The following is a 10,750-nucleotide window of genomic DNA, read 5'->3' on the forward strand; positions in this document are numbered from 1 at the left end:
CAGCACCAGAAACGGAGATGACTGGCTGAAGGCAGACCCAGGGTAACAGGTGAACAGTCAGCTATATGGACTGGAGGGAAGCAGGAAGAGAATATTCCAACATACTGTGTCCCCAGTCTCTACATACATTGTCTCTTTTATCCTCAAAGCAACTTACATAAGAAAGTGGTCCAAAGAGGGACAGGGACTTGCAAATTTGTAAGAGTCAGGATTTGAACGTGGCTGTGTCTGACATTACAGTCTACCTTCTTTATAAAACCCTGTGTTGCCTTAGATGGAGTTGTGAGGGGACAGGAAGCAGAGGTATCCCCAGGATGCAACTCTGGTTCAGAATAGGAATTTGATCCTTGGCATGGGATGTGCTGTCTTGTTAGTAGTGAGTGCCCTGCCACTGGAGGCATCCAGAGCCAGTCATGGAAATGTCAGCAATGCTCTAAGGACTGCGGGTCAGATCAGACAACTTCCAAATGCTGAAGTTTTGCCTTGTATTATATTTCAGATTTTTTTGGCTCTTCAGCAATAAATTTATTTATTCAGCAAAAAGTAAATTATGTGCGATGAAAGCGAGCAGAAGATGTGTCTCCATTCTCTACTTCCCTCCAAGCAAAGAATCCCAAAACTGTTCTTTCTGTGAGCTTGTGCCAGGGTCCCAGCAGGACCCGAGATGAGCAGGAAGCCCAGCCCCACCATCCACACAACCTGCTGTGGGGAGGCCTTGGGCTCTAGCAACATCAGAGCTGGCTCCATTCTCTGCCCTGTTGTGGCCTGGCTGGGGGCCTAGACAAGTCTGCTGACCATTTCCTGACTCAGTTTCCTCATCAGCAGAGTGGGCATGTGTCACAGGTGGGTGTGTATCAAGAGCTCCTCTCCCTCCCTGTTTCAGGAAAGCAGTCGGTGTGAAGCCCAGCCCGGGTCTGAGTGAGCAGCAGGAAGGAGATGTGGCTACTGTTGGCCCTGCTGGGAGTCCTCTTGGGGGTGCCCAGGGCCCCAGCCTTGTCCCTTGAGGCCTCTGAGGAAATGGAGCTGGGTATGGCCCTGAAGGGGGAAAGGGTGGCAGGGGTGGGAAGAGTGGGCACAAGGAGGGGACTGCTGGCTGAGCAAGGCTGGAGAGGATCCTGGCTCAGGCCCTGAGGGGATGGTGGCAGGGCAGGCCCAGCCATTGAGACTCAGTGTCTGGCTCCCAGCAAGCACCTACCTATCTCTGTGTCCGAGAGCAAGGAGGGCCCTGTGGGGCGGAGGGCCCTGAGCTGGGCTGCAGAGCTGGTGGTGAGCCCCTTGGCTGTGTGTGTGTGAGTGTGTGTGTGCTGTGCACTGAGTGTTGGCATGGGAGCATGTGCAGTGTATACAGTATGAGTGTGATGTACTCCAGAGGCGTGCCTTGTGTGTGGCACCTACAGCATGTGCCATGTGTGTCTTGGGCAGTGTCATGTCCAGCATGTATGGACGTGCAGTACATGTGTGATGTGCCCCTGAGGTATGGCATTTGCCCTGTGCGTAGTACCTGTGGCATGTGGCTGCGTATGTGTCGAGGAACAGTGGCGTGTCCAGCATGTGACACGAGATGCTTGTGCCCTTTTTGTGCAGCATGTTCTCTGTGTGCAGGGGAAGGGCCCAGTGGGCCTGCGGGGCTCACTGATTTCTGCCCTCGGCCCACAGAGCCCTGCATGGCTCCCAGCCCAGAGCAGCAGGAGCAGGAGCTGACCATGGCCCTGGGGCAGCCTGTACGGCTCTGCTGTGGGCGGGCTGAGCGTGGTGGCCACTGGTATAAGGAGGGCAGCCGCCTTGCACCAGCCGGCCGGGTACGGGGCTGGAGGGGCCGCTTGGAGATTGCCAGCTTCCTGCCCGAGGATGCTGGCCGCTACCTCTGCCTGGCACGAGGCTCCATGCTTGTCCTGCACAATCTCACCTTGGCTGTGGCTGGTAAGAAGGTCTGGCAGGGAGCGAAGGACTACCTGAGGAGAGAGATGCCCCACCTGGACCTCAGATGCCACCCTCTATCACTGATGCAGACTCCTTGACCTCCAGCAGTGATGATGAGGACCCCAAGGCCCACAGGAGCCCCTCAAATGGGCACGTTTATCCCCAGCAAGGTCAGTATGAGTCCTCGAGGACTTTTCTCACTACTGGAGAAGAGACCTGTGTTGGAGCAGGTGGTCATCCTGGGGCACTAAGCTCTCCCTCCCTTCCTCACCCCTCCCTTCCAGCACCCTACTGGACACACCCCCAGCGCATGGAGAAGAAGCTGCATGCAGTGCCTGCAGGGAACACCGTCAAATTCCGCTGTCCGGCTGCCGGCAACCCCACACCGACCATCCGCTGGCTCAAGGACGGACAGGACTTCCATGGGGAGCATCGCATCGGAGGTATTCGGGTGAGTCTCCAGGTTCCAAGACCATCTGCTCACTCATTTTCATTCCTTCATCTGTCCCCTCATACCTGTAAATCAAACCCACAGATTCTTCTCTAATGAGGAAGGCAACTGCCTGACCCCAGGATGAGCCAAAAACTCTGGACTTGGATGGTTCTGGTTCAAGTTCCCAACTCTGCCACTCGCTGGCAAGTGATTCCGTTCATAAACTGGAAAGAGTCACTGACTGATGGGTCTAATCAGCTTTATTAGCTCTCATTCTCATAACAAAACCCCACAGGGCCACTCCACTCAATAGTGAGAAAACTGAGATTCAAAGAGGTTAAAGACAGGCTCAAGGTTTGCACAGCTGGGGTGAAGCAGAGCTAAAACTCAAAAGATTCAAACCTAGAGCTCCGGCAGTTCTCAGAGCCTTCTCCTCTGTCCAGGGTCCCTGGCCTTGGCCTGGTCTCTCCAGGGCTTGCAGAGCTTGAGATGAGCCCTTTAGGCAGGATCTATCCTTCCTGTGCCCTGGCCCCGGTGGTGCGTGGGCTGTGGCCCCTCGTGGACACTTCCCCTACCCCCAGCTGCGCCACCAGCACTGGAGCCTGGTGATGGAGAGTGTTGTGCCCTCAGACCGTGGCACATACACCTGCCTCGTGGAGAACTCTGTGGGCAGCATCCGCTACAGCTATCTGCTGGACGTGCTGGGTGAGCGGACTGGCAGGGGAGGTGGGGTGGTGGGGCCTTGACCTGTCTTGGGCCCAGTCCTGCCCTTGGATAGGGCCTGGTCTAGCAGGCAAGATGGGCTTGATCTTAGATGATTAAAGCAGCTCAAAGTGACCAGGTGGGTCAGATGGAAGCACAGGGGCAGTGCGGGCTTAGAGAAACAGGGATCTGTGGGGCGGAAAAGTAGGGAAGGCAGCCCAGCAGAGGGCAGAGGCTGAGTAAAGGCCCCTAGGTGTAAAGACCACAAAGCATCTGGGTGGAGGTACATGCCAGGGGTGTGGCATTTAAGTGAGGAGCCAGACCAGGGAGGGTTTCGAATGCTAGGCTGACAAGTTGGGCTTTATCCCAAGGGCACTGGAGAGCCATAGAGGGTTTAAGCAGGGGGTGGACAAGGTCTGAGCTGCATGTCAGAAAGGTCCCTCCTTCGAGCCAGGGGGTGCCTGGAGGCAGTGAACAGGGTGCCTCTGTGGGTGCCACTGGTCAGGGTTGACGGCCCGGCCTGGCCCCCAGAGCGGTCCCCGCACCGGCCCATCCTGCAGGCAGGGCTCCCAGCCAACACCACAGCCGTGGCAGGCAGCGATGTGGAGCTGCTGTGTAAGGTGTACAGTGACGCCCAGCCCCACATCCAGTGGCTGAAGCACATCGTCATCAATGGCAGCAGCTTCGGTGCCGACGGCTTCCCCTATGTGCAAGTCTTGAAGGTGCGGCCCTTGCTAGTGCCTGAACCCTAACCCGGCCCCCATCCTGGGACAGCCTCCAGCTTCCCTCCTACCCTTGCCACGGGTGGCCCCAGGCCCTACTGTGCCCCCTGAGTATGTCCCCCGCCCCCAGACAGCAGACATCAATAGCTCAGAGGTGGAGGTCCTGTACCTGCGGAACGTGTCCGCCGAGGACGCGGGCGAGTACACCTGCCTGGCAGGCAACTCCATCGGTCTCTCCTATCAGTCAGCCTGGCTCACGGTGCTGCCAGGTGAGCACCCAAGGGGGCCAGCAGAGGCTGCAGGACCAACTCTGTTCCGGCTTGTGTGCTTGTTGGGTAAAGAGTTTTCCCTTAGCCAGTGGAGTCTGAGTTTGAGACACAGTGTGTGTACTTGTGTGTTTGATTCTGTTTGTGGTAATCCCTCTGTACCTGTCCACATGTGACCATGCGACCCTCTAGGGTATAGGTATCTGGGACTGGGGGCTGTGGTTACAGCTTTCTCTGTGTGTGTGTGCGTGTGTGTGTGTGTGTGTTGTGTGTTCCTAGGTGTGTTGTGAGCTGTGAGGGCCTGAGTTAAATGGTTTGGGACTGGCTAGTCTGACCGCTGACCAGTCAGCTTATATGTCTGTGTGTCCACTGTGAACGCAGAGGAGGACCTCACATGGACAGCAGCAGTGCCCGAGGCCAGGTACACGGACATCATCCTGTACGTGTCAGGCTCTCTGGCACTGGCTGTGCTCCTGCTGCTGGCCGGGCTATACCGTGGGCAGGCACTCCATGGCCGGCACCCCCGCCAGCCTGTCACTGTGCAGAAGCTGTCCCGCTTCCCTCTGGCCCGACAGGTACATGCCCGCCCCCTACCCCATGTCCCCATAACAAACCTCACTCGCCCTCCTGCCCCACCCTGACACTAACAAGCAGAGCCAAGTCTCCCCTTTGCAGTTCTCCCTGGAGTCAGGCTCCTCAGGCAAGTCCAGCTCATCCCTGGTACGGGGCGTCCGGCTCTCCTCCAGCGGGCCCCCTTTGCTTGCTGGCCTCGTGAGTCTAGACCTACCTCTTGACCCACTCTGGGAGTTCCCCCGGGACAGGTACACTGATTGGAGTGGGGTGGGGACATAGGTACCATGTAGAACCCGCCCTTGTTGGCAGGGTGCCCAGGGGTCCAAGACATCTGCCCTTAGGCCTCAGCCTCAGCTTTTTCATCTCTAGGCTGGTGCTTGGGAAGCCCTTGGGCGAGGGCTGCTTCGGGCAGGTGGTGCGGGCTGAGGCCTTTGGCATGGACCCCTCCTGGCCTGACCAAGCCAGCACCGTAGCTGTCAAGATGCTCAAGGGTGAGTGTGGCAGCCAGGAAGGTACTATGGCATGGTAACTAACAGAGGATGCGCACGGTGCTACCAGGTGGGCAAGGACGCAACTGGATAGAAACCCAACTCTGCCAGTGACCTTCAGAGGCAAGTCACCTCTGAGCCTCAGTTTCTCCACATGTAATGTACACTAAATAATAGTCCCTACCTCTTAGCCCAAGCGAGGCATGTGGAAAGTACCAGGCACACAATCAGGCTATTGTGGTGATGATGACGATGAGGATTTGGGGTGGCTGGGGCTAGATATCCCCCCTCGGCCCTGGCTCTGTGTCATCAGCCTTCTCTCACATCTCCTTATGGCCTCATAAGCCCTCCACCTCATCCCCTAGGTTTTTCTCGCACTCATGCCCTTGGCCTCCCCAAGATCCCTCCCAGTTCTGTCCCCCTGTGTCCCCTACTCTAAGAGAACAGCCCCTCCGCTTGAACTCTGTCCCGGCCCCCAAGCAGCAGCCCTAAGGTGCTCCACAGGACAAACCTGGGACCCTGCCATTGGGGCCTCTCACCACCATTCCCCAGCTCCCTCGCTGTTCTGCGCCCTCCCTCCTCTCCGCACAGCTGGGGCCACCTGGCACTTTCTGGGAGGCAGAGATTGAGAAATGTGCATTTCAAGTACTGAGGTTTAAGTCATTGGCCCAGGGCCCCAGCCCCTGGTCCTCAGCCCTCTCAGGGAAAGCTGGAGCAGCCTTCTTTCCTGCCTCCCCTCCTGGGGCCCCACTGGCAGCTCCCTGAATTCCCAAGCCAGATGGATGCCAGGCCCTGGTCAGACAGACCTCAGGGCGCCAGCCTGCTTCCCACCCCCAGGAGCTAACCCCATTCAGGGACTAACGCCAGCTCCTCCAGATGGAAGCCTCCTTCCTCTTCAGAGCTCTTCCGCCTCCCTCCTGTCTCCTGGAAGGCCAATACCTCTTTCAGATTCTCCATCTTGTTGCCTCTGCACCTCCCTGAGAGGCGGGCATGACCCAATATTCCATTTCTACAAGAGGCCACTGAGGTTCAGAGAGGTTAAGAGACTTGTTCAGGGCCACACAGCCTAACTGAGATTCAGCCCACACATTCCTGACCACTGATCTGGAGCTCCTTGTTCCCTCCTTAACCCAGTCTGCCTCCCTTGTGTAGCTGGAGGGCAACTTCCTCACCCCAGCTCTTTCCCTTGCAGATAATGCCTCGGACAAGGACCTGGCCGACCTGGTCTCTGAGATGGAGGTGATGAAGTTAATCGGCCGGCACAAGAACATCATCAACCTGCTGGGTGTCTGCACCCAGGAAGGTGGGGCAGGGGCCAGGCTAGGGCCTGGGTGCTTGGGGCCTGAGCTGTAGCCTCAGGAGCCTCCCTCTCCCCCTGCCTCACCTCCACAGGGCCCCTGTACGTGATTGTGGAGTGTGCCGCTAAGGGAAATCTGCGTGAGTTCCTGCGGGCCCGGCGCCCCCCAGGCCCCGACCTCAGCCCAGATGGGCCTCGGAGCAGCGAGGGGCCACTCTCCTTCCCCGCCCTGGTGTCCTGTGCCTACCAGGTGGCCAGAGGCATGCAGTATCTGGAGTCCAGGAAGGTGTGGGCAGCAGGGGGTGCTCTGAACCACTCCCACTCCTCCGTCCCCACACTTTTATGCCCCTGGCACTAAATGTCCCCCCTCCTCCCTCTCCCCCTTTTCGCTACCCTGTCTAAACGTCCCCAAGGCCTTCTCTTCCCCCATTCCTACACAGTTGGCACTGAATGTCCCCCTCCATCCTTCTCACACCCCCTAACCTATAGGTGGAGCATAGGAAGAGGTGGTAAAAGAGAAAGGCCCTAAATTTAGGTGGCCCAGGTTTCCCCTCCCTGAATCTCAACTTCTTCGTCTGTAACGGGTGGATGATCCTTACCTCCAAGGGTTACACTGTTGTGGTGTGTGCATGGCTCCCAGCCCTGTGTCTTAATAAACCTAAGTCCCTTTCCCATCCGCTACCCTGCCCCCAGTGCATCCACCGGGACCTGGCTGCCCGCAACGTGCTGGTGACCGAGGACAATGTGATGAAGATCGCCGACTTTGGGCTGGCCCGCGGTGTCCACCACATTGACTACTACAAGAAAACCAGCAATGTGAGAGAGGCAGAGCTGGGTGGGGGCACTGGAGGAGGTGTAAGGAAGGGCTGGTGTGGGGGTTATGGGCACTGAGATTTGTGGGGCATGGCACCAATGCTTCCTCCTCTCCTTCCAGGGCCGCCTGCCAGTCAAGTGGATGGCACCCGAGGCCTTGTTTGACCGGGTCTACACTCACCAGAGTGACGTGTGAGTCCTGGAACCTGGGGGTCTGGGGTCTCAAAGGCTTTAGGCTCTTCATCCTACCCCCTAGAAAGGTCCACACCCAAGGGCTCCTGCTCAGGCCTGGGACCTGAGTGGGAACAGATTCCAAAGAAAGCCCAGCTCCCTTCCCCTGCAGTGGATCGAGCCTGCAGGACCCCCGCCATAGCCCCGGGAGCAGAGAGCAAAGCTGAGCCCTGGTCCTGCCTGCAGGTGGTCGTTTGGGATCCTTCTATGGGAGATCTTCACGCTCGGGGGCTCCCCATATCCTGGCATCCCTGTGGAGGAGCTGTTCTCACTGCTGCGGGAGGGGCATCGCATGGACAGGCCTCCGCAATGCCCCCCAGAGCTGTGAGGCCTCGCCCTGCCCTCTCCCACTTTCCAGTCCATCCTTCGCCTTGACCTTGATCTCAGGGTTTGACCACAGCTTAGACTGTGAGGGCAGCACTAAACTCTTACCACTGCTGCCTCCTCCCTCCTGATATGGCTTCTATGCCCTTCCACTGAATGGTCTCCCAAATCCTTATCCAGCTCCCCATCCTCTCCCAGGGACCTCCCCCAATCCTCCTCTCCCCCAAGCCTGCACATCCTCCTGCCCCCCTCCCAGGTACGGACTGATGCGTGAGTGCTGGCATGCAGCTCCCTCCCAGAGGCCCACTTTCAAGCAGCTGGTGGAGGCGCTGGACAAGGTCCTGCTGGCTGTCTCTGAGGAGGTACCATACCCCTCCTGTCCCAGGCCTCCCTCTAAGCCCCCTCCCTCTGCTGGCTCCCCTCTGGGCTTTGTCTGACCTGACAACATGGATGGGCAGTGTCAGGGGCTGAGCGGCACTGTTCCCCCACAGTACCTTGACCTCCGCCTGACCTTTGGGCCCTACTCCCCCACGGGAGGGGACGCCAGCAGCACCTGCTCCTCCAACGACTCTGTCTTCAGCCATGACCCCCTACTGCTGGGGTCCAACTCCTTCCCCTTCCCCGGAGTGCAGACGTGAGCAGGGCACACAGCTGTGCAGGCAGGCTGGTGGCAGCCTTGAGCCCCTGGATCAGCCATACGTGGTGCAGTCCTTGACCTTGGCAGGCCCAGGCCCTGACCTCCGGTGCTGTTCCAGATCTTCCGTTCTGCTTTGGGGAGGTCTGTCCTTGGTCCTGGGGCTCCTGCTTGAGGCTTCTTGCTCTGGCCTTGAGTTCCCAGCCCAAAGTTCAACTCCCAGTCTCAAGGCCCTGCCCTTGCCCTTGGAGTTAGGGTCCCAGGGTCCTAATGGCCCAGGTTTTTGGTTCTGCTCAGCCTTCCGGGCCTAGGCACTCAGTCCCTGTCCCCAGGGTTTTGGCTGAGCCTTGCTGCAGGGCTGTCCTAAACCTCTGTTCCCTACGCCTTTCCAACTGAGAAGCTGTGGGTCTTTGGGCCCCATTTCCCTACCCTGGCCTCCTCTGTACACTGCTTGTTCCAGTTTCTGGGTGGAAGGCCCTGGGCCCGTGGAAGCAAATGACCTTTTATAAATTATTTTTTGAAATAGACCTTTGTGCCTGGTGTCTTCCCTGGGGGAGTGGAGGGTGAGGACTGTGGAGGGATCCCCAAACTGGGAGTCCTTCTCTCTGGCCACACAGACCCAGGGTTCTGCACCAGGCCTGGGGTTTGCATCTGTACCCAGGAGCCCATGTGTTCCTCTGTCCTGGTCCTTGTGTCCTGCCAGCACCATCTTGTGCATGTGATGGTATGGTCATATGTGACCATCTGTGGGGTGGGACTCCTGTATCTTCTGCACATGCATGTGCATGCATGCTTGTGTGCACTGTGGCTGTTCCCCAGGAGTTTACGGCCCCCTCCCCCATCTGCTTAGCATTAACAGAGCTGACCGTTAACACAGCATGAAAGCCTGAAACCGAGTCTCGAGGCTGCTGCCTGCTCCCACGCTCCACCACTCAGGCTGGGGGCTCATGGGGGCTGTGCCCGCCCTGCCCCACCCCACCCTGGCCAGTCTCCCAGGCAGCAGCTGGGAGCCGCCTGGCTGGGCTGCAGCTGTCCTTGCCCGCCTGGTCCTCCACTGGGGAGGCCATCATGGCCCTGTTCTCAAACACCCTCTCAGGGGGATCAGTTTTCCAGGGCTCTAAGCCTGGAACCCCGCCCTAGCTCCACCCCAGCAGTCCCTGCTTCTCCCCAGCCCTGATCCCCAGCCTGGGCAATGGGGAAGCTCGGCCCACTGTGCCTGACCCAGTGCTTGGCACTCTCTCCCGCTGTACTCATGCAGGCCCTGGGCCTGGGACAGGGCTACCCAATCAGGCCAGACCCTTTGTGGAGACCACCTGGGTTGCCTCCATGTGCTGAAGATATGCATAGGATCAGGGCTGGGTCCTCAACCTGGGATTGCCCAGAAAGACTTTAGCAGCCCATGACCGTGCTTGTCTCCCCTTCTCTGGATCACCACCCCCCACCAATTCCCTCTCTGACTCACCGTGTCCCAAACTGAACTACTCCTCTTCCCTGCACTGCACCTCCTCCAGGGCACTTCATCTCAGAGAAAGGACCAGGCTAGAAACCAGGGAGCCATCTCCGACCACTTCCTCCCCTTCAGGAGCCCCATTCCCTAATTGAGTGGAAAGAGCCCTAGACTGGTAGCCAGGTTCAAATCCTGCCACTCCAGTGTCCAGCTGTGGCACCTGAGGCAGTGCTGTCACTGCTCTGATAATCACTTTTTTCCTGGGTGTGAAGAATCCCCGGATGGTGCAAACAGTAACATGCTCAGCTACTAACAGAAAGGTTGGAGGTTCGAATCAACCCAGAGGTGCCTCAGAGGAAAGCCAGGGGATCTACTTCTGTAAGATCACAAGTCATTAAAAACCCTATAAGCCCATTGCCATCGAGTCGATTCCTACTCATAGCAACCCTATAGGACAGAGTAGAACTGCCCCAGAGAGTTTCCAAGAAGCACCTAGTAGATTCGAACTGCCGACCTTTTTGTTACCAGCTGTAGCTCTTAACTACTGTGCCACCAGGGTTTCCAAAAACCCTATAGAGTGCAGTTATATTCTGACACATATGGGGTTGCCATGAGTCAGAGTCGATGACAACTTTTATATGAGTAGTTGGCTCCTGCCCTGCTTCCCTCCTAGGGCACCAGGATGAAGAGAAAGTGATCCCGTGGGTGTGCACATACGGAGTGCATGAGTGGTGCTGCAGAGCTTCCCTCAGGACTGGGCTTGGCCCTCTGCAGTCTCTGCAGAGCCCCTCCCCACCCCAAGGTTTCCTGCATCTCCTTCCCCACCCCCCCATCCACCCCACAAGTGGCTCCAAAGGCAGCCCCCAAAAGCAGCTTTTGGCTTAGGCTTCTCCTGAACTC

General features: G+C 57.9%; 1 protein-coding gene across 2 annotated transcripts; it reads left to right on the top strand.

The window, feature by feature from the left end:
* The first annotated feature begins 900 nt into the window (after positions 1 to 900).
* FGFR4 (fibroblast growth factor receptor 4) lies at positions 901 to 8,407 on the top strand. Of its 2 annotated transcripts, none has more exons than XM_003404683.4 (17): positions 901 to 1,027; positions 1,657 to 1,920; positions 2,010 to 2,090; positions 2,205 to 2,371; positions 2,935 to 3,058; positions 3,587 to 3,777; positions 3,908 to 4,046; positions 4,425 to 4,618; positions 4,719 to 4,864; positions 4,986 to 5,107; positions 6,297 to 6,407; positions 6,497 to 6,687; positions 7,095 to 7,217; positions 7,336 to 7,406; positions 7,632 to 7,769; positions 8,026 to 8,131; positions 8,261 to 8,407. In XM_003404683.4, exons 1-17 carry the CDS (start codon positions 937 to 939, stop codon positions 8,405 to 8,407), a joined length of 2,406 nt encoding a protein of 801 aa, XP_003404731.1. In that variant the 5' UTR covers positions 901 to 936. The 2 variants fall into 2 exon arrangements, with proteins under 2 accessions (XP_003404731.1, XP_010591078.1); XM_010592776.3 differs by having other exon boundaries at positions 4,425 to 4,464; positions 4,719 to 4,814.
* Positions 8,408 to 10,750: the final 2,343 nt, after the last annotated feature.

The sequence above is a fragment of the Loxodonta africana genome, chromosome 2 (assembly GCF_030014295.1).
Source record: "Loxodonta africana isolate mLoxAfr1 chromosome 2, mLoxAfr1.hap2, whole genome shotgun sequence".
Lineage (NCBI taxonomy): Eukaryota > Metazoa > Chordata > Mammalia > Proboscidea > Elephantidae > Loxodonta > Loxodonta africana.